Source organism: Lytechinus variegatus, chromosome 17 (assembly GCF_018143015.1).
Source record: "Lytechinus variegatus isolate NC3 chromosome 17, Lvar_3.0, whole genome shotgun sequence".
NCBI lineage: Eukaryota > Metazoa > Echinodermata > Echinoidea > Temnopleuroida > Toxopneustidae > Lytechinus > Lytechinus variegatus.
In genome coordinates, this window is record NC_054756.1 from 8,182,837 (window position 1) to 8,207,107 (window position 24,271).

The 24,271-nt window shown below is 36.7% G+C and overlaps 1 protein-coding gene and 1 long non-coding RNA gene across 2 annotated transcripts; one reads left to right on the top strand and one right to left on the bottom strand.

Annotated features, from left to right (window-relative positions):
* Positions 1 to 1,425: 1,425 nt before the first annotated feature.
* LOC121430503 lies at positions 1,426 to 17,141 on the bottom strand. The gene is made up of 3 exons (XR_005972045.1): positions 17,073 to 17,141; positions 9,513 to 9,616; positions 1,426 to 2,099 (listed from the first exon to the last, which is right to left on the bottom strand). It is a non-coding gene; the product is annotated as an uncharacterized LOC121430503 (long non-coding RNA).
* Positions 13,602 to 18,698, top strand: LOC121430502. The gene is made up of 2 exons (XM_041627785.1): positions 13,602 to 14,180; positions 16,958 to 18,698. Exons 1-2 carry the CDS (start codon positions 13,986 to 13,988, stop codon positions 17,516 to 17,518), a joined length of 756 nt encoding a protein of 251 aa, XP_041483719.1. The 5' UTR covers positions 13,602 to 13,985; the 3' UTR covers positions 17,519 to 18,698.
* Positions 18,699 to 24,271: the final 5,573 nt, after the last annotated feature.

Below are 24,271 nucleotides of genomic sequence, written 5' to 3' on the forward strand. Positions count from 1 at the left end.
GGCATATAAAGAGACAAGGTACTGTTTTGACCTGTTAAAATAAATAACACCAAAACGTAGAATCCAATTCACGTACATCTGTTGCTGCTATTTCTGGCAAGCCTCTGGCAAACTTACATCTGCGAAAAACAACCGGTAGTCAAAAGCATATAAAATAAGAATATTTATGTTAGAAAGCAAGACAATTCTACCAATGAATCAATATCAAAGAAATAAAGAGCTATAAGAAATAACAACGGGTCAAATGTTCATGCTACCTTTGTAGCATGAACATAAAGGACAAGTCCACCCCAATGAAAAGTTGATTTAAATAAAGTAAAAATCCAACAGGCATAACACTGAAGATTTCGTCAAAATCAGATGTAAGATGGGAATGTTATGACATTCTTAATTTTCGCTTAATTTCACATAACAGTTATAGGCACATCCTGGTCTGTATGCAAATCAGGAGACTGATGACGTCACCCACTCACTATTTCTTTTGTATTTTATTATGTGAAATATGAAATATTATAATTTTCTTTTAATGGTAATGTGAAAAACGTTTTAGTTTTCCCTGAATATGTGGAATTACCAATGTTTTTAACATTTTATGGTTCAGTTAAGTTGGTTCTTTTTGTCCAATGTGGAAAATTGGCTTATTGTATAATTCATACAATAAAATACCAACTAAATAGTGAGTGAGGGACATCATGAACTCTTTCATTTGCATGTCACTGAGTTCTGCATTAAGTGAAAATATGCGAAACTTTAAAGTGTCATAACTTTCTTATTTTACATCCTACTTTGATGAAACTTTAAACATCATGCTTGCTGAATTTCCTCTATTGATTCAAGTCAACAATTTTCTGGGGTGGATTGACCGTTAATTCACTGCACATGCTCTGTACAATAAAATGAATATAATATATGTCTAAAATATATCTAAAAATAAAGAGCTCTCAACGATTAACCAACAACGATTAGGTCATGCGCATGTAGGACCTATACAGCAAACTAACTGATCAATTTTTTTTGTTTTCTAGCACGCACACCTATCCTAGCAATCTCTTCTCATTTCCTAAACGCACGCACACACACAAACAGACAACACACAGCCTAACAAGCATCTGAGCATAGCAGTTAGAGAAAAACAGAAACAGAGAACAATTTGTGCTGAGTTTGCCATCGAGCCCCCCCCCCCCCAAAAAAAAAAAAAACGAATGAGAAAGAGACCATTATACTATTAGCCTGTAAACATGTAAAATAAGCCAGATATTAAGTACAGGTATCAATCTTGGTGGAGGTTGTCCCTAGATGAATATTCTTCTTTTTGGGCAAAGGTAACCACCTTGATGAAATTAAGTGCATACTGTTTTCTCAAATTTTACCAAAGCATTTTGACAGTAGGGGCGGCAGGGAATGGTGCACATTTTAAAAGAGTGGTTTGAATGTATAAAAATCGTGTAAATATTATGCCTAGTACAAGAAAGCTCTTTATCAGGGGGAAAATTAAAAGTGACTTATCATGCATGCTTAATAATGACCAGAATAAAATAGAATTAGGAGCGTGTACAGACGCAGGCAACGGGCACACTTGCGATATGTTCTTTATATTGAAACAAACCAGTTTGTCCAAGACAAGGGTTCTCGGATCTGACAAGAACTTTAAGGTTGTGATATACCTCGGTGCATCTTGAGAACAATCTATGTATCTGCGAAGAATTGTTACTCGCCATCGGATCAATACACTCCCGGGTACAGCTGAGACATCTTGCCTTGTATATAGTATGTGGAATCCTCGTATCGTTATGATCAGCTATGTACTCCCATGGACACAGACCGGTATTCTGTGGTGATCGTACAGCACCAGCTTGTGAGAGTGGATCGCCGCATTCCAGTTCCTCGACCGGTTGTTCGACGTCGGAACGGTATTGGAGTGCATTCCGTGGATGAATGCCTAGAGTATGCGGGGAAGTTCTCAAAAGGATATCACTGTCCTCGTAGGAAGGCAAGTAGTCGGGCTGGGTAACAGGACAAGGTTGACCCCTAACCGAATCGATAATCCCACTCAAACATGACAGAACCATCAAGGTACGAAAAGTAAACGTCGCCGTCACCTGCAGATGTATTGAAAGTGAAGAGGGAAAATATGTTTGTAAATTGATAGTAGCAAATCAAATAATGTCTTTCCTCAAAGTATGTATCTTTAATAAAAAGGTTACATTTTGTCTGACCAATAGGGAGGACACAAAAGGACGTTCACAGATTGTATCAATACGTTCCTCTTGAGAACTTCGTACGAATATCGCGTTCTACACCGTTTGTAGACTGTTCGTAATTTTGACAATTGTTCGATGGACTTATCTAAAAATACGAACACAACGTTCATACCTGGGGCCCGTTGCAGAAAGAGTTGCGATCAAACGCAACTCAGAACATCTTGCGCCACTTCATTTTCAGCCAATGAAGCACGCGTATTCGGGACGTGCGCTTGATATTTTGACTTGCGTTTAAACGCAACTCTTTCTGCAACAGGCCCCAGATCTAGTAAAGAATCTAGAATGGAACCTACGTCTACGCTTCGATCAAACACTTGAGCAGTTCAGTCCTTTTAAAAGAAAATACGTAGATTTTCAGAGTATCAAGGTTTCCTACTTTTTTCGCAAAAGTACCTCCAGATAATCTGATGTCACACGTGAGGCAGTCTCCCTATTTTCGGCACGCACAACTCAAGGCATGCTCCAGTCAATTGTGGGAAATGGCTTGAGATTTTTTTAAGAATGTCTACGAACTTGACATAAATATGTCGTGTTGGAACAAAGGCCCTACCATGTATTTACAAAATGTGTTTCTGCCTTTCGGAAGCTATTTTGTAATATTTTAATGATGCCAGAGGTCCAACTAGCTGCAGTAGCACTCGCAAATTGAGGGTGAGGAGGAGGAAGAAGACCAACGAGCACGTCGAAAATCATACTTTTCCTATTTAAATTTACCCGTCATGTCATCTTCAAGGCTTTGCCGTTTTCACAATCACCCCTCCCCCCCCCCCCCCCCTCCTCATCCTCCTCATCATCATCATCGTCATCATATTCCACCTTCTCCAGTGTGCTACCGATTTCCATCATTTCTTGATTTTGATGTTGCTCTACTCCTCTCCCCTTTCTTTTCCCTCTCTTCCCTTTGTTGGATTTCTCTTCCGAAAGAGAGATAGAGAGAGGGAATGATAAATGAAATATACGTACCTTCATTTCTTGTATAAGTAGAAATATTGCAGCGACAAAAAATAAATAAATATTTTGGAAAGAAAATTCTGAAATTCTTGAAAGGCACTCAAAATAAGAAGCTTGATTCAGGCAATCAACAGGTTTTTCTTTTTAGTGTCGCATCTTCATTATGAAAGCTGTCTTTTATAGCTTATTATGTTTGATCACCTAAAATATGCATGGAATTATGACGTTCCATAAACATCCCCTAAATATACTTCTATCTACATCACTTAAATGATATGTTAACATGGTTAAGGAGTTCTCACAGGAAACGCTCATCCTGCAAATAAAACAAGGTGAAAATTAGTTCATTTTATCAAGGTCTTTTCCTCTATTTTGAGTTTGTCGACACCTAACCAGGATGTTTGCCAAAGACAATTTTTTTTTTTTCATTTCATCCAGGCCTGTGATAGATGAACATGGCACTAGGTGAAACCTCTTCACAATCAAATCGATTGGTAAGCTACCCTTTTTATGATCAAACTTTTTCAAATGGCTTTCTAGTATTTTTTGATTTCTCGTTTTCTTCTTTTTCACCTTAAAATAAATATCACTAATTAAAAAATTCATAGGGGCTGCCGCCCCCTGCCCCCCCCCAAGTAGCATCTCCATGGGAGGAGGCATAATGTTTATTACTATCCGGGCACCTTTGAATGGAGGGGGGTCAAAAACAAAAGTATGTTGCATACTTTTTTCTCTCTCCCCGTAATCCCTCCATCCCTCTGCGCCTGGGAATAGTTTACTAGATAGATGGCGCATAATAAATGCTGTGGTTATTATTATTGAAGGAAAGACGCGAGGTGTTATTGGTGACATTCATAACCATGTGGTCTAATTGCCCTCTATCCCATTTACCTTTTGTCCAATGCCCACTTTATTTCTTAAAATATCCACATGGTCGGTCTATCACCACTTATTTCGAGGCCGCCATCAATTTCAAGCTTAAACCGCTCATGATGGCGGCCTCCTGAGTTCATTAAGTTTTGTTATTATTAATATTATCATTACCATTATTATTATTATTATCAAACAGTCAACTTCATGCTCCCTTCTACATTTTTTGTGTTCATTATGTATTATGATTATATTGGTTTTGTTATGGATTATTTTGTATATTGGATATAAATCTTACTTTTGATATTTCATTATGTGAACGCAGAAATAAAAGCAAAGAAAGAAACTTAAACTACATGTATATTATTGGCCGAACTTACTAGCCCGTATGTAGCCAGGGGCTGCGTTGGGGTTCGATCGAACCCTCTAAAACTTTCAAAAGCTTTTTTAAAAAGGGTGGAAGAAAAAAGAGAAGGGAATAAAATTGATAGAATCAACTTATTGATAACCCTGGCTAACGGGTTGATGTATGAGAACCAAATTGTCATTTGACAAAGTTTTTGATAAAGTGAAAAGGCGTGGCGTACGGATAGGGGCTTGGGGTGCTTGTCCCCCCCCCCCCCCATTTTCACGACCAAGTAAAAAAAAATAGAGAAGGGAAGGGTAAAGGGTGAAATATGATATTTTCTGGATAATCCCAGAATCAATTTTCTGTAAAAGCTATCAAAAAAACATTTTTTGCAAATGGGGATGTCGAAAAATTTATGCTCGCTCGCTTCATTCACTCTCAGTTCGTTCGTTTGTTCAGTTTTGTTGGGTTTTTTTGCCAGATACGCCATATCTGTCCACCAAAACAATTTTGGCTCATTACGCCAATTATAAAAAAGAAAAAAATGTATCAGTAGGCTATGTAATATTTCAAAAGAAATGAAATTGGGCGTAAAAAGTGATAGACCTAATGGTAATAGACTCGATCGATAGAGGACCAAATGGGACAAGCCCAGGTGTTATTAGACCGGAAATAGACCAATAGCTAGTATAAATCATTGAATGTAAATCCATACATGGAAGAAGTCTTTCAGATACCTTTTTGCTCCAATTTATTCAAAATCTTCCCTCATTCCTCATTCTTTGTCGTATTTCCGTTTTGGATAAAAATTGCCCCTTTTCTACCTTTGATATTCCTCTTTCCCCGCCTTTTTCTAGCCGCCAACTTAAGAGCTATTTCAACCTATTGCGAAACGGCTAAACGACATCGTCAGTGACCGGAAGTTTTTGTGTGTGTGTGTGACAAATGCACACCTAGGGCCTGTTGCATAGTGTATTGCTTATAGGGACACTACTATGCATAGATTTGTTTAAAAAATGTAATCTATTAGATTTTGGGTAATGTAGACGAACAGACCTGCATTGCTTTTCGTTTCTTTTCTTTTCCCTTTGTTGTTTTTGTATGTACTTTTTATCAAAATGTAACTTATCCATACTGTACACTGTTATTTATATTGTTATTAAACTTGTTTTGCAATATGTGTATGAGATGGTTATACTAAAAAAAAACGTTTAAAAAAATAAATAAATCTTTTTACCTGAGAAAACTCTGGTACAAACTGAAAACTAAGGTTAGTTTGATTTCTGCCATTGACTTTAACACAGGGCAAAAACTCCGGTTAAAACAACCTGAGTTTTCTCAGGTAAAAAGTTTTATGCACAGGGCCCCCGGTTACCTAGAATGCGTATATCATTTTCAATTATTTGAATTTGAATGCAGGATGAACGAACATTGCCGATTAAATACCTTGCTCACGGGCATTGGTATCTCGGCCGGGGATCGAACCCCGGACTTTCCATGCATAGTCAGGCGCATTAGACCATTCGGCCACGGCACCTCTGTACCCTGTAACTAGTATTCGATTTGATAAACATATGGCATGTTTATTGCGATGATGATTTATCAATTCTTTTATGACTTAAAACAATGAAACTCTCTCATTTCCATCTCGATATACTGATCGACACGAGTGTAATTAGACCAAAGGTTTCACCCCCAATTTTCAATATAACGTAAGCCAGGGATCCGGTGCATGGGGGCACTATTACCTACCCTTACGAGGTGGATTAGAATTTATTCGATTATAAAAGCGCATAAAATGGTTGTTATGTATACGCGGGTAGAGTAAAAACGTCCAACTTTGCTAACAAAATACAAAGAGGGAAAGGGGTGAACACACTAAGAAATAGGGGTTCAAAATTGAACCCTATAGGGTTGGTACAATAGCAGCAACCCAAAATAATGCTAACCATGGTAATGGGTGCAATTGTGCCAATTTTTTTTACACCTTTGCGGGTGCATTTAGCTATAATAAGAACCCTATAGGATACAGAAATTATTGTTTTAATGTCAAGGATTATGCACCTTAAAAGTTTTGAATTTGCATCTTTTAGGTTGCAAGCGATCATTATTTTCCCCGGTACATATAATAATAAAATAAAAATGTGCATTTTTGCACCCTTTTCCACTTCGGATGCCAGATTACACCCCAAAAAGGTTGGTACAAGTGTGTCATTTAGGGTTAAAAATAATCCTTGGTGTGTAGAATACTTTCCCCCCATCGGTATGTGAAGAGTTTATCATCATTATCCTTTTAAAAAAAGGTTTGAGGCGTAAATTACGATGAGGAAAACGTGAAGAAAAATAACACCGGGGGCTAAATTATGGGCAAATTTTAAAATGCAGTGCAGTGGCTTTTAGGAGAAAGAAAACATTTTATTTATATCATTTTAAATACGTGATAAAAATAACGCCTTCCGTATCGTAGAACGCACACTCTTGTGTTGGGCAACATACCGTCCACTTAACAATTGGTTAAAACTTTACCCAATTCAGGGTAGTAATGATGTGTGTTTTGGGTGAATGCTACACAGTATATTGGTTGAAAACTACCCAGAGTTGGATGAAGTTTTAAACCAATTGTTGTGCGGACAGTATGTAAACCAACATTTTAAGAGTGCATGGTATCACCTTTCAAAATGACTAAGTTTCGTACCCGTTTCAACATTGGTTACCTGACCATTATTGTAACTTCTGTGAAACCCTTGACCGTGATTGGCTCTTAAGCCTGTGAGCCACATTGCCATGGTAACTGCCATAACGGCAAAGCTACAATATAGTATGCTTTTATGGCACGGGCACCGAAATACTCTTGAATGGGGTCTTGGTATTGGCTTTGATACATGGTTGATCTTTCCGCTCTAAAAAGAAACCTACAAACGTTGTGCCACATTTCATGCCTGGCTTCCTTTCTCTGAAACTAGGGGTGTTATATGTTCCACCCAGTGTTAGCCTCTCATCATTAGATTAAATTGTGAAATATTTCGACAAAATAGAGGGGTGGGAAATTTTCTCTGATGTCCGCATGCCGATTCGCTCTGACTGTTTTCAATGAATTATTTTGTTATGGTTATCATTCACGGCTGATGTTACGGGGTTTGATTTGCTCTGGGTTGAGAAGTTCAGCAAAAAATAAAGGATATATCGGCTGGTGATTTTTGTCTTTTAACCCATATACATGGCCATCACATTTTATTAAAGAGAGAGTGAGAGGGAGAAAGAGGCAAATCATATTTATTTTCCTTCAAGTTAAGGATAAAGAGGTTTTAATCTTAATTAATTATTCAATTGTAATAAAACATATCATGCAATAAATATTGCATGAACACTTAATAAAACTTGAGCAATGATAGATTAAGATATTAAAAAACACACACACACATCAGTTTTGGAATAGAGTGGTCATGAAAAACCAATTGGAGTTGTCTAGATAAACATCGTTGATAAGAATGAGAAAAAGGAGAGAGGAAACAAAGAAAATAGAGAAAGAGAGGGAAAAGGGAGAGGGAGAGAGAGACAGATGGGATGGAAATATTCTTATTTCCCTTTTTTTCAACATAAAATGATGGTAACAAAATATAATACGGGACAAAAATGAAAAAAATAATCAGCCAACATTTATTTCGCTGAACTTCTCAACCCATATGAAAAAGGGCCGTATATCGAAATTAAAACGTCAGCATGGTCAGTGGTATATTTAAGGGAAATATGTGAAAAGAATTACGAAATAATATTACCATAACATCAATATAATGAATTCATTGAAAACAGTCGGAGCGTATCGGCATGCGGACATTAGATGAAATTTACCATTCCTCTATTTTTTCGAAATATTTCATCATTTAAACTAATATTTAGGGGATATCTGATATATTTATGAACACGTCACGCCACAAATTTCAGAGAAGGGGAAACCACGTATGAATTAACGCAGATCTTTTGCTCCTTCCTTTTTTGAGCGGAAGGAACAACGATTGATCGAGCTTCAAACTTAAGTAATCGATCGATAGAAACTTAAATGGAAAGGTGTGAAAAAATGTGCATAATTGCACCCATTAGCATGATTAGCATTATTTGGGTTGCTGCTATTGTACCAACTCTATAGGGTTCAAATTTGAGCCCCTATTTCTTAGTGTGTTCACCCCTTTTCTCTTTGTTTTTGTTAGCAAAGTTGGACGTTTTCACCCTACCCGCGTACTTGAGGCCGTCGTCAACATCAAGCAGTTCGCTCATGACGACGGTCTCCTGCGTTCTGAAATTGAGTTAAATAATATTTTTCATATGCTTTTTTTTATATTCAGAAAGAGATTGTAAATGATACGTGTGTCTAAAATGTATATATATGTAAAATCTATGTAATAGTTGATTATGTTGTATTATGTTGAACATGTTGAACGCAGAATAAATTTCAAGCAAACATACATAACAACCATTTTATGCGCTTTTATAATCGAATAAATTCTAATCCACCTCGTAAGGGTAGGTAATAGTGCCCCCATGCACCGGATCCCTGGCTTACGTTATATTGAAAATTGGGGGTGAAACCTTTGGTCTAATTACACTCGTGTCGATCAGTATATCGAGATGGAAATGAGAGAGTTTCATTGTTTTAAGTCATAAAAGAATTGATAAATCACCATCGCAATAGCCATACGTTTATCAAATCGAATACTAGTTACAGGATACACAGGTGCCGTGGCCGAGTTGTCTAAGGCGCCTGGCTATACATAAAAAGTCCGGGGTTCGATCCCCAGCCGCGGCACCTATGCCTGTGAGCAAGGTATTCAATGTGCAATGCTCTTCTATCCTGCTTTCCAATAAATGGAAATGCTATAGGCATTATAGGTAACTTTATGTGCACTTGTTTAAAAAAAAAATATGATGAAAAACATGAAGGGTTCTAGGACATTTGATCCGGCGAAATTTCCTCCGCTGTAAATTCAACACACTAATGGTATGGCCAACTTCGGCCCTGAATTTAACATTACACCATATCCCAATCCAAACCCTAAACCTAGCATAAAACCCGACTGCAACCATACCTCTAACCGTTTATCTGTTTATCTCAGACGAAATAAACCCTGGAACAATATTGTCGTATGAGCAATCGTCGTGTCCCCAATTCTGGAAGATACTGGAGGCAGAGCTATATAAAGATGATAGAAAATTAAAATAATTTTACCAAAGTATTTGTCAACGGTAATACCATATAGTACAGCAATTTTTTAGCCATTATAGGTACAATCAACTGCGCTTTTGCACTTTTATTGCTTATATTACACACTAAGAAAAGATGTTCTACTTAAATGCTTCCCGACACATGTGTGTCTTTAATAATGTTTCGAAAACAGGTACAGATTAGACCATTCTAATCGGTTCCATGATGTAGGCGCTGCATAGCTAAATGCATCGGCCCGTATGCTGAAGTCAGATTTAACTTTAATAGACCATGGTCTAACTGTGTGCTAAAATTATGGGAAGCCAAAAGTATCCAAATGTTTATTAAGTATGTTTCTTATGTTCACTGTGCTCTTTCCTGATTCATTGATGGTGAAGACAGTCATTTATTCATATACTTCCTAGATAATAATTATGAATGATTTGAGAGCCAAATGAGCTGAAATATGATATCTCTACCGTTTGTGATTTATGTAACAATTGGCAATCCATACTTAAACCACGAATTTAAACCTGAGTTTAAGTTAAACCCGACTTCAGAATACGGGCCATAATCTCCAAGTTGCATTCGTTTTAGAGTACCTAACATGGTGAATAGACCTATAATGTGATTTTCTTTTCTGCTCCTCTTCAGAATGGTGATTCAAACAAAATTGTTTGTCAAGACGACATGCTATAAGTATTCATTTTTTTCAATTAAGATTAATCGGCCTTCATTATTTAAAACCGAAATTCATAGTTCATTTCAATTGTTTATGAGAGAGTCTTCGAGAGCTCATATGTTTTGATTTCTGACAGTAATCAATTACATCTCGAATCATCTTTTTTTTCTTAACCTGTATTCATTTTTTTTGCTCCAAGAGCTATGCGAGCGTCTCTGTTTACGCTGTCGGTGGGGGCGGGTGTGTGTGTGTTTTTTTTTAATTAAGTATGAAATGTAAATTGGCAATATATGACAGCAAATCAAATCGACGTTCGATTTACACTTGGGCATCCAAAACGGCAAATTGGCATTAATAATCTTGGTAATCTCGTTGAATGAGCTGTCTAATTATACAAATCGATATCTCATTGTGAAACTGAATACCCCATTTTTAGTCGTGTTTCCTTCCATTCAAAATGGATGCATTGGGCGGAATCTGAATGCCCAAAATAATGTTATGATTCTGAAAGGGTTTTTTTTTCTTCGTTGCCTTCAGGCAGATAATGGAAACAATATTAGCAGTGGCGGACCGTGACCCGGAGGAGACGAAGCATTGGAGGGGCACCTGACAGCATTGTTCACAAACAATACAGTGCCCCTCCACTCATTGTCTCCTCCGGGTCACGGTCCGCCACTGAATATCAGATTCATTTTTTTTTTTGGACGCCCCTATCTTCATGTTAAGGGAATTTGATAGAATGAACTAAATATTCGCAATTTTTCCTTTTACTGAGCTTGCCGAGTGACGGGAATGTGAACCACTAAACCTCTTTCCTCATATCGCCTTTCGTTTCTTTTATTTGATTATTCATCCACGTCAATAGATTACAATGTTTCCTTTCAGTAACTAGGATTTTTTTTCACACTTGTGTCCAATCCATCGCTTTTTTTTTCTTGGGGTGCTTTTACTCTTATCATTATTGCAAGAATTCGGTTTCATTAACAGTGACCTCAAATAAAATATACTTTCGACAATAACTATAACCCGTGCCGCCCCCCCCCCCTCGACTGCCAAAGAAAAGAACGAGGAAAGAGAAACATAGCGACGAGAGAGGAATACTATTATATATCATGTCATATTACACTACATAAGAAATATTTTTTCATAATCTTTATGACACATAATTTGCTTAAGGCCTATGTATTCATTATTCCTGCTACTCGTATTGTCTGTTTCATGAGATATATAGTCATGTTGTACCAAAAACCCCGTTTTCAAGTCAATGTACACCGAATACATTTCCTCGCACTTTGAGTTATTTTTTTTGTGCAGTGACATATGCTTCTTTTCATGACTAATTGAATTGATTACCCCCCTTTTAAAGTCTGAATATAAAACATTTCCAGTCGGTGCTAACGTTTGCATTAATGGATTGGTGAGATATGTCTCCTCGTCATGAATTCTTACGAATTAGCCTTAAAATGCCCCTCTTCGGGCTAAATTTGAAAAATTTTCAGCTCGCGCTTCGCGCTAGAAATATTTGATTAATGAGACACGTGTCATGTTCATAATTACAATGACTACAAGATGTAATTCTAACAAAATCAGCGAGCTCTTGGCGCTCGCATTACATAACTATGGTGAGATATGTTTGTATGCTCTTCATGAATTCTTTTTAAAAAATAGTCCTGAAAATGTCCCTGTTTTGGGTCAATATATACAAATATTTCATCTTGCGCTTCGCGCCCGCATTCTTTGTTTAGTGAGACAGGTACATATCATGATTACAAAAATTGCTTATAATGTCCCTGTTTTAGGTCTGAATGTCATAAACTTTCAGCACGTGCTTCGCGCTCACATTAAGTGATCAGTGAGATACATAATATGGGGAGGTGCGATAGCTCAGTCGGCAGAGCGGGGATTTGTATCTCGGTGACCTGGGTTCCATTCCCACTTGGTGCGCTAGTGCCCTTTGTTATGACATTAATCCGCAATGCCAGGTCCCTCGGAGAGGACCTTAAGCAGTCGGTCATCTGGTTGCTTGCTTACAACATGTACAAGCATTCGTGCTTTCTTAGCAGTCAGGTAAAAAGAAAATCACCACCATTTACCATTTACATATCCGTTTAATGGCAGTCTTTAATATGTCTCTATTAGGTCTGTGTAGGCCTACTTGGCAATTGAGCGCGCTTCGCGCGCCCACTAAGTGATTCATTTTTTGCTGGTTCCCCCCCCCCCCCCACCATGCCGTGACCCAAGATATGCCACTGCCGTGCGTGCATGTAATCTCTAAATAAAACGGTAAAATGGCACGTCCGGTATTTCTTATGCATGGCGCGAAAATCAGGCCTTCTTTAGAAAAAATATAATTATTTCGAAAAGCAAAATGAGAGAAACTATCGGTTACTACCACTTTACTTTTTTATTCTGTGTACAAGGATTTGATCCTCTTAAGATGGTGTTATAAAAAAAACCAACAAGGACAGAAATCCAAAAGTAGTCGATCAAAAAAAAATCAAGATGTTAACTCTGTACTTACAGGTACTCAGTATGCTATATCTGTCAAAGGATTTTGATAAATTGCCCACTATAGATGATTTTCTAATTTCGAAACTGCGAGACTATACAAATTCGACGATGCGTTTCAACATTATCGGTGTAATCATAATAGGATATCGAGTTTGTTTTCATATCTTCCCATGCAATTCCTCGTCAGATATTTCAGGCAAAATTAATTTTAGAGATTAAGGGAAATCGGATGGACATTAGAAAACCGAATATGCCGTGGGAGTTAAAAAACAAAAAAGAGTAATAAAGTCACAATTAAATGAAAATTTCAATAATGATTTTATAAGAGGTTGAAATAGGTAATGATATGAGACAAATAATAAAACGAAAGATTATTATCCAGATCAATACATTGCATGTTTTTAATACCTAGCAATTAATCCATGTACATGTTTTACTTTGTAAATATTATAATATGAGTCTTCAGTCATGTATCCATTTTTCACAATAAAAGCAAAATTAAATTAAATTGAAAATTTAAAGAAAAAGAATTATGAAATAAACCTCAAAAGAAAAGAGATGAAATAGAAAGGGGAAAGAGAATATTTAGAAATAAAACTACAAAACGATATTAATTTTTTTTTTCTATTTCTTATGATTGAATAAAACCTATCCAACTCAATCTGAATAAAATGAAAAGAGAAAAAAAAAAGAATGAAAGCCAGGAGAAGGAAAGGGGAAAATATTCAGAAAATGGAAAAAATGCAAGAATAAGAACAAGTAAGCCTAAAGCATTTCATATGTACTGAATCTGCCTACGATTTCATCTTTAGCGAATGATAATGACGTGAATAAATGGGGGAAAATACCCCTTTCATACGGAAGTGTTCCCAAAGTGGCGTCTTAACTGACCAGACCTATTCATGGTAAAACAGGAACATGTAAATTGAAACTAGGAGTAGTCACTTTGATTTGCTTCACTAACTTTCCTATGTTTTCAGTTGCAAAGGCTCGGGTAATGGGGGTTTATTAATAGGCTCTAATCCAACGATTTCTGTTTGATTTGCATGAAAATTATTACGAAGAGGTCAACCTGCCGGGGAATTTTCAAAAGTTTCAAGAAGGCGGGATTAGAGATCTTAATGATTCTAAAAATACATACCCACATTATCTTTACTTAATGGAATGCTGGACGTCTGGTTACGGGATATAAATGAAATCCCGAGCAGCTTCTTTCTCATAAATCTTCGAAAACCGATCAGTAGACCTGACTTGACTGGCACAGGACTTAACCTGATTCTTCATATTGTACACTATTCCATTTCGGTACAACACGTGGCTGGTTGCGAGTTCTGTCATTATCTTATTTTAATCATGAAGGTAAGACACTTCATCAGTTATATTATTCCCGAGGTGTCAGATTATACGAAGAGTTGTCCTAGCTTAGAGTTAATACTATTTTGAGCCCAAATACTTTATTTCCGAGTAACTCAGAATTTAACTGATTTTATTCATCTGGTGTGACACCATTCCGAATCTAATTGATTTTAAAAAATCTGAGTCACTGAAGCTTTATCTTTATAGGGTCATGTGTATCTTAAACTGTACATGTAACTTAGTCAATTTTTGTTCTTTACTGATCTTCGATGAAGGGTCGTCGATCCATGTTCCAGTTTGGGCGGGGGAAAAATTTGAAAAATGTCTAAAATTTTTGGCGACCTCATCGCAAGGAAAAATAAATAACTTTGCATGTTTTGCAAGTATTTTTCTGTCAAGTTTATTGGTTGATAGTACTTTCCAATGCTTTTCAAAACATACAAATTGCATATCATTTTTTTCAAGCTGTCAAAAATTATTCGGGTGTTTGTCTCTTCCCGTAATATTCGTTATCAAAGACCGGCTTTGATATCTACTCATAAACAAAAAATTGTGAAAATCATTGTTGTAAATATTATCACTAGTCCTATATTCCACAAAGACAAGGAGACAATGGGCCACGTCTAGTCCGTCAAATGTCATAACTTTGATACCCGGGCTTGTTCGAATGTAACGAAAATTTCAGTGATTTGTCTGCTTTTCTTTTCACTTCGTAATATGTCAGCCCGGGGTATACTCCTTGTCTATTCATTAAATGGCAATCATTTTAGTAGATTTGAAATTTTGAATCTATCGCGACAATGGTCCACAGTCACAAGTGATCCCCCTGTAGCTTGATTGACAGGCGCGGATCTAGGAGGGGGCCAAGCCGGCCCCGCCCCCCCCCCCCCTATTTTTTGACAACCTGCAGAAAAAAGTGTACTCTTTAACTTGATAGAAACTACGAAAAACAGAAAGAAAAGTAAGAAAGAGGTATTATAACCATGATGTGTAATTTAGATGTAGCCTCGTAACGGCCGGCCCGACCCTGAAAGGAAACAAAAAAGGATGAGGGGAAGAATCGGAAAATAGTCTTTATATTAAAAAAAAAATCGCTCGCGCTTCGCGCTCGCATTGCCTGTGTAATGAATCCCTTTCAAGAGGGTTAAATGACACTTAATATATCCAGTTCTTATATCAATTTTCTCACAATGTTTAAACTCGCACATCAAGCTTTTATTATTTTGTCTGATTTACACAAATTGTAATATCAAAATTTTCAGGCTCGCGCTGCGCGCTCGCATTGTTTGATATCTACCTGTCATCTTTGGAAATTCTTTCAAAAAATTGTCAAAATGCTCCTTTTTCTGTTTATCATGTCAGTATATCAAAAAAATAAGCTCGTGCTTCGCGCTCGCATTTAATTGTTTGAGACACACAGCTTGTTCTTTATTTAAATAAAAACACGCTTAGACTGTCCAATTTTCAGGTCGGAATATCAAAAATTGTGAGCTCGCACTCATTATTTCATTGGTAATACTTGTATCCTCTTCATTAATCACTAAAACATTCCTAATTGAGTCCCTTTTCACGTTACTATAATAAAATTTCGGCTCGCGCTTCGCGCTTGCATTGTTTAATTGGATACTTATCTTTATTCATGATCATAAAAGCTGCTCAGAATCTTCAGCTCTAAGGACATAAAATATCAAAGAATTTTAGCTCGCGCTTCGCACTCGCATTATATATTAATACCACATGAGATACCTTATCTTGCTTATAACAATAACAATTAACATATACTTAAAACTTTAGTCTATTTATAGGCCTACCCCCTGAAAAACCAACAAAAAATAGATTATAGCGGCCAATCGAAAAAATTTAGATGAAAATATTTTTCGCCCCCCCCCCCCATTGGCGAAAGCTGGATCCGCCCCTGATTGTGTTGGCAACTATATACCCGCCATCATGGGAAGCAGTTCGTGTTCGTGACACATTATTTTCACCGAATTTTGTTATGAGCTACTAGGATCCTTGCATTTGATTGGCTGAGGGGCAAGCTAGTCAATGAAGAATTTCTCACAAAATTTTTCATGAAAAGCTCCCTTAATTAGGATGGGTTCTCCTCGTAACTTTTTTTTTGCGTATATAGTGATTTCATGCGTTGATCATATTAGATGTCCTTGTGACTTTTTTGCGATTTAGGCTTACGTTTGAATGACCTTCGTGTACGGCTAGGAGTTAGTTTGTACGAAGTGAATTAAAAAAAAGAAATCGTCGACCAACGCTTTATTGATGAAACGCGCACGAAAGGTATCTGAACGTTACAGTTTCCGTCATACGACATTTCTAGGAAAATCGCGCAACCTGATAAAACAAAATTGTTCGTACGACGTGCATAACATATCGCAATGATATTTGTTACGGCCTCTACTGTGCTCCCAACGATACGTCGTTCCCACTGTCGCGCGATATCCGTTATACAAACCCCATGATTCTATCTTACGTAGCTCATTCCCAATTTTTTATTTTAACAATATTCAAAATTTTCCTACGATCATTGCAATTTCCACGACTATTCTGACATCGCCTGTTATACATACGATCTGATACTATCACTACGCTACGACTATTTCACGATTACCGTCTCGATCTTGGTGGAAATCGTGGCAGTGGCAACAGGGCATAATAATCAGATGAATTCACCTATTCTGATAAAAAAATAAATGCTGAAGAGAAAATCATATTTATATTTATTAATTCACAAATATTTTCCCTTTCTTGATTTTTAATGAATGCAGGTGGCGGCGATGTTCACTTTTCGTACCTTGGTGGCTCTGTTATGTTTAAGTGGGATAATCGATTCAGTGATTAGCCAACATTGTCGTGTTCCTTTTAACCAACCCGAATACTTACCCTCTTACCAGGAAACTGATATCATTTTGAGAACTTCTCCGCGTACTCTTGCTATTCATCCAAGGAACGTACTTCACTACCGTTCCGACGTCGAACAACCGGTCGCCGAGGAACTCGAATGCGGGGATCCACTCTCACAAGCTGGTGCCGTACGATCACCACAGAATACCGGTCTGTGTCCATGGGAGTACATAGCTGATCACAATGCAACGAGGATTCCACATACTATCTACAAGGCAAGGTGTCTCAGTTGCACCGGGGAGTGCATCAACCCAGTGAACAACTCAGCTAAAATCAATCGATTGTTTTCAAAATGCACCGAAGTGTATCACAACATCAAAGTCCTTTTCCGATCAGATAATCCGTGTGTTGGTCAAACTGGTTTATTACGATTTGAAGAGCGTGTGATCAGCATTCCCGTTGCTTGCGTGTGCGCGAGATTGTAGTTCCAGCATTACGGGTCTATGAAAGTATTCTGTTTATTATACTCTACAGTATTCAACAACAGTATTCTGAAATGTGAAAGTACAATGAAATAAAGACTGCGAGTTTAGAAAATATCGACACTCGTGATAGATAGCGCTATTAATCACCAGTGGTGATCGGGAACATGTCATTCAGACGTTATCATCACTCACGATGGATAGTGCTATCAATCACCAGTCGTGATCAGTAACATGCCATTGAGATGTTATCATCACTCACGACGGATAGTACTATCAATCACCAGTGGTGATCAGTAACATGTCATTCAGAGGTTATCATCACTCACGACGGATAGTACTATCAATCACCAGTCGTGATCAGTAACATGCCATTGAGATGTTATCACTCACGACGGATAGTACTATCAATCACCAGTGGTGATCAGTAACGTGTCATTCAGACGTTATCATCACTCACGACGGATAGTACTATCAATCACCAGTCGTGATCAGTAACATGTCATTGAGACGTTATCATCACTCACGACGGATAGTACTATCAATCACCAGTGGTGATCAGTAACATGTCATTCAAACATTATCATCACTCACTACGGATAGCACTATCAATCGCCTGTGGTGATCAGTATCATGTCATTCAGACGTTATCATCACTCACGATGGATAGCGCTATCAATGGTAGTGGTGATCAGTAACATGACATTCAGACGTTATCAGGAAATGATATCCATAACCAACGAACGTAGAGGGCAGCAACACGATTGTGTGTTGCTGCCCGCTACGTTCGTTGTCGATAACCATTACTAGTATTGTAGAAACCAAGTATCATCTTGAAGCTGCTGCAGTATTAGCCAAAAGGGCAGTATTTATCTTTTGTTTAAAAAAAATCACAATAGTTTGCTTGTTGTTGATTTATTTTCATAATTCTAGAATGTTTTGCATTTTATACTATTGTTAAACTCTGTATCCAGGTAACATGGATACACATTTTTGAGTAACTTTCGTTATAGAAAGATTTATATTGGTGTTGGTACTGAAATTCAAACTCCACGCTCAGTGGTTGGCCCATGCATGCATAATTACTATACGCTAGTGAGACCAGGGGCAGTGGGCCAACGTTTTAATATATATAAAAAAGAATAGAGAGTTTTGTGATGCATTTCCACGTAACATTTCTCTTTGAGAAAAAAAATTGTAACAAAACGATACTCTTGGCAAATATTCCCTGAAATGAACCCCTAAACAAGTACAGGAATGTTTTATTGTTACGGGTCCTTCGGTCGTCGGCTTTACCTTATTTGGTTTATAGTACGACCCCACCTTCTACACCTCGCGCAAATCGGACTCTAAACACGAAGTGTTGGGGTAAAAAGGACATCCTTTATAAAACATTTTAATTTTGTTTTATCATCCCCGCAAATTCGACCCTAAACACGTAATTTTCCTAGCGAAATAGATACCCTTTTTTCATTATTTTTGTGTTTTGACACCCTTATCATGTTACGTACGTAACGTGCCCTATCGTGAAAAAGACATCCTTTTCACGTGTTTTTTTGGTCACGCATGGTATCCACTCGTCAATGTAAGTGGCCCCCCCCCCCCCCGGGATTGTGCTAAGAACATTTCCAGAAGCTAACATTTCCCCACTTCGTGATGTAGTATCACAATATCGTCGAAGTTCACATATTTCGTAGAAGTTGAAAAACTAAACGGTGTATAAGTATCAGGTTTTAATTATATACATTTTGAATGTCACTGTGCGGTGGCCAATTTACTTTACTTATACAAACTTTTTGATGGGTTAGACCTGATATTTGAACGACTAACAATAATTCTCATTTTTCGAATCAATCCCCCCCCCCAAAAAAAAAAAATGCATAAGAGGCCACCGTACAAGAATTTAAAAAAAACAGCTGAAAAGCTTCGAAGGTTTAAAAGGGGAGTGAACTGTTTGTGGTCTCTCATTGACTGTGTGTTTTAAAAACATCGTCTTAAAATATGATTTAAGATATCTAGCTACTAATACAGAGAATCAATTGACCTATAATTGTATTTGTATAGAGAAACTAAACTGTTTTGAGAGGAAAAGTAATTGTTTTGGTACTTGGGAACATAATTATTAGCGACATAAATGTATTGTTATGTTATCATTCAAGAGGGTCTATATTACTAGACTACACTAGCATTATGGGTCAGGAAACTGGCCAGGTATGAGTAGTTGAGGACTCGAGATGGCGCTACTGGTTCGTATCTGCTTTAAATGTGTATTTTCTCTTCCCAATAAAGTTCTAGTATTTGAGTTATTATGTAAAATATGTGCATATGCCAAATTTTTCGCTGGGTTGCAAAGCTGACTTAAGTTAAGAATCAGTGGCGTAACTACGTGCCCCCCCCCAATCGGCTGGCTAAAAAAAAAAAAAAAAAAAAACGGGGAAAAGGAGAAAAAGAGGAAGAAAAGAAGAGAAACGTAGTGGGGAAAGACGAAATTATGTTTAATATATATATTATATTATAATTATCTTGTATTACATAAGAAGTTAACTTTATGAAACATTATTTGCTGAGGGCCTAAGCATGCTAACTCTTTATTGTTCCTGGTGCTCGCATAGACTGTTAACGAGATAATCCTGTTGTACTAAAACCTCCCGTTTTCAAATCAATATACTGTACACCAAATAATTATATTTTCTCGCAATTCGAGTTATTATTATTTCATGTAGTGAAATTTGCTTCTTTTTCATGACTACTTAAAGTGATCGCCCTATTCAAGGTCTTTATATAAAACATTTCCTGTCCGTGCTAACGTTCGCATTAGTTGATTGGTGAGATGTCTGCTCTTCATGAATTCCTAAAATCAGTCCTTAAAATGTCAATTTTTCTGATCACAATGTAAAAAAATTTCAGCTCGCGCTTCGCGCTCGCATCATTTGGTTAGTGAAAAACGTACGATCTTAGTGAATTCCTGCAAACAAGCCTCAAAATGCCCCTCTTCAGATCTAAATTTCCTAAATTTTCAGCTCACGCTTCGCGTTCGCGGTATTTGATTTTTAATGCGTATGATAATCATGATTACTATTTTTACAAACAGTGCTAAATGTGTTTAGATGTAATTCTAACAAAATCTGCAAAGGATGGTACTAGCATTAGATGAATATGCTGAAAATGTACTCTTAATCGATTCTTAAAATATATACCTGTTTGGGGTCAATATATACAAAAATTTCAGCTCGCGCTTCGTGCTCTAGCGAGAAAGATACGTATCATGATTTTAAAAAATACTCATAGGTCTTTTTAGGTCTGAATATCAAAAATTTTCGGCTCGCGCTTCGCGCTCGCATTATTTAATCAGTGATCTACATATCCGTTTAATGGCACTGCATGTCCTTAAAAATATCTCTATTAGGTCAGTATACCTACCAACTGAGCGTGCTTCGCGCGCTCCCTAAGTGACTCGAATTTTTTTGCTGGTGCCCCCCCCCCCCATGCCATGACCCAAGGTACGCCACTGTTAAGAATTAATCTATAAGAGTGTTCTGAAGAGTTCAATGTCATATATCAAGTGTTCAATATCGAATAGCTTTGTTCCATGATTAGTATTGGAGATAAACTTGTATTTATATTGTACTCACCATGTGAGCTAAATATAGAATAATTTATTCCGTTATTTAGTGAGATTAATTTAATATATTTCTTTTGTTGTATTACTTGTTTATCAAACTGTAATCGTTTGTGGTATTGTGTAGCGTAGATCGCCATATTCCAAATAAATCAAACTGAAATGAAAGTTGTTGACAAATCGAATACTTCCCCTTGTGTTTTTTACAATGGAGTCGTACAGGCACGGAGCCAGGGGGCACGTGCCCCCCCCCCCCCCCCCGGGAAGCAAAATTGAAATTTGTAAATAATGTAAGAATGCCATTAAAATAGAGGTAAGATCTGTTGGGGGTTTTTGCTTGTCAATTTTCATCAACATTTTTGTCTGACATCATTCCTTGATTCGGATTGGCTGTGAAGCACTGTTCCTATGGTAACTGTCGGGTAAAATGGGACTTGTCGGATAAAACGTCCGACAAGTCCTTTCATGAAACACTCCCCAGGTGTGATATGGGTGAATTTGTTATGAAGGGTCACTATACGAGCAGAAGAATTCTGTAGTTTTTGTAAAAGAGTAATTAGGGAGGTAAATTGCCAATTCGTCTATTGCCAACTCATTCACTCGTCACATGGTCTACCTTCAATAACCAAAAATCTATTTCATTTGCGATGCATTTGACTTTTTTTAAATGACAAATTAGCAGAGAATAAACTTTAAAGGGACGAATGGTCGCAAACATAATCTACTCCATGTATAAACAGCAATATACATGTAATTCTTCACCAGTTCTCCATCCATAAACATTTTGTATATATCAACCATTTGGTCCAACCATCACTTTGTTTAATCACCAGTTCGTCTATTATCATTTCGTCTAATAGCCAGTTAATTGGTCTAATATTCATTTCATTTACATTCATTTTGCCCAATTCACATATAGTCCAGTTAGACCAAATGGTATATGGACTAAATGGCTTTTGGACCAACTGTTTATTAGACGAAATAGTGAGTGAACGAAATGGCAATTAGACCAAGTGGACGAACTGATGGTAGACCAAATGATAAAAGACGAGTTGGTAATTGGACGAATTGGCATGTGACCGTTTGAAAAAAAATCATTAGGGGGTGCGGTAGATTACAAAATGAGTGCATTGCCGAAATTGCTGAATAAGCTCCGGGGTGTCGCTATGAGCAGTGGCCTACCCATCCACCCCTATAAGTTTTCAAATACAGTGACAAATATAACATATTTTTTCCAATCATTAGTGCATTTCGTTTCAAAGCGCATGTGATTGAGGAGCGATATATATACATGTATTAAGCATACAAACCACATAAAGTGAAGCAGACTGGTAATATACATGTATATGGTAACCACATCATGGCTATTTATTGATAGTGAAACATAACAATGTCATAAACCACAAAGCTACCAACCTCTAATATTATCATCATCATTATTATTATCGTTATTACTTATTCACCAATAAAAAATTACATTTAAGAAATAGACAAAATGTCATACAATAATGAACATAACAGAAAAATAGAATGTGTGCCCACTGGACTGCCAGGATAAAAAAATATGTGAATCTATAACTGTAGTCAGTAAAGACTATTTGACCTTATCCAGTAACTCAAAATTTGAGATAAAATCTGTTATTTTTAAGATAGTATTATAGATTTCCTGGAAAAGGCAACAGATAAGTGCAGCATATATGCAAATTAATGTATAAAAATGATGTGCAATAAGAAACAAATCAAGTTAAAGAAAGTATTTCTTTTCTTTTCTGAAGATAAATAAGGGTCTCTTTAGAGATATTTGAAGGTTTTTTTTTCATGTCAAAATGCTGTGAAATAACTAACCATGGTAGAGCAAGTACATACATGTATCATGCATGCATGTGTACTCAATGCATGCATGCCTATTCAGGCTCAATTTCAGTATTGAAGAAGCATTCTAAAGTCATCATAACTATTATTGATTTTTTTAATACTTCATTCTAAAATATAAACAGCAGCTTATTTTTCCTTTCATACATTGATATTATATTTCTCTATCGGTATATTGTGTTTTATTTATTATACACTTTGCTCCTTTAATATAGACAATACATATCTTTGTCATAACTGTTGTAAACTACAATCAATTGCGCAATACATATATAATGGTTGGCAGCTGAGAAAACTGTACAGAGACCCATGGGGAAAACTGAGATGGATGGACATATAACTAATTCAAGGACTCTTAGTCACCGAGATAAATACAGCAAGGCAGAAATTCTCATTTTGGAGAGTAATTATTCAAATATTTTTATTACACTCTTAAAACATGGAAGGGTGAAATGGGATACATCACCCCTTAAAAGGGCCGACCAGCGACAGCGTGTTCTGTTATTTTAGGAGATGAAAAAATGCTGTCACCCCTCAGCCCTTTTTCCATTCTCTCGGTCTACACTCTTTTGCCCGTATTCTGAAGTCAGGTTTAACTTGGACCATGGTCTAACTCTGTGCTAAAATTATGGGGAGCCAAAAAATTAAAAAAAATTGTTTATATTGATTATTTCTTATGTTTACTAATTTGTTTCCTTTTGCTATCATACTGAAGAAAAATAATTCAAAATAGGTCATTTATCATTCCTAGACAATAATGAACAAATTGGTTGTCATATGAGTTAAAAAGTTGAATGTCTACTGTTGGGGTTTGTGCCTCAATCGGCTCTCCATAGTTAAACCACAACTTTAAACCAGGGTTTGATTTAAACCAGAGTTCAGATTATGGGCCTTTGTGATGAGTGTAGACACTGACAGATTTGCATAAACCTAATTTTCCATGATAATAAAACAAGAAAAGCATATCAGGTTTTCTTATAGAAATTATGTACTGACTTACGGAATTAGTTTCTATAAATACTCTAATGAAATACTATGTATTTGGTGCAAATATAACGTACAATGAAATATAAAAAATGAAAATCCATATAATGAGAAAAACAAAGTACTATGGTATCTTACATACTATTTGACAAAGTTAATTTTTAGTATAAAAGTACTATCATATATTACATACATAATCATATATATTTTGATTTTTTTTTTAGTCATTTCAGAGGAATCATTTAATCCTCTAAATACCAAGCTTGCAAACAACAAATACA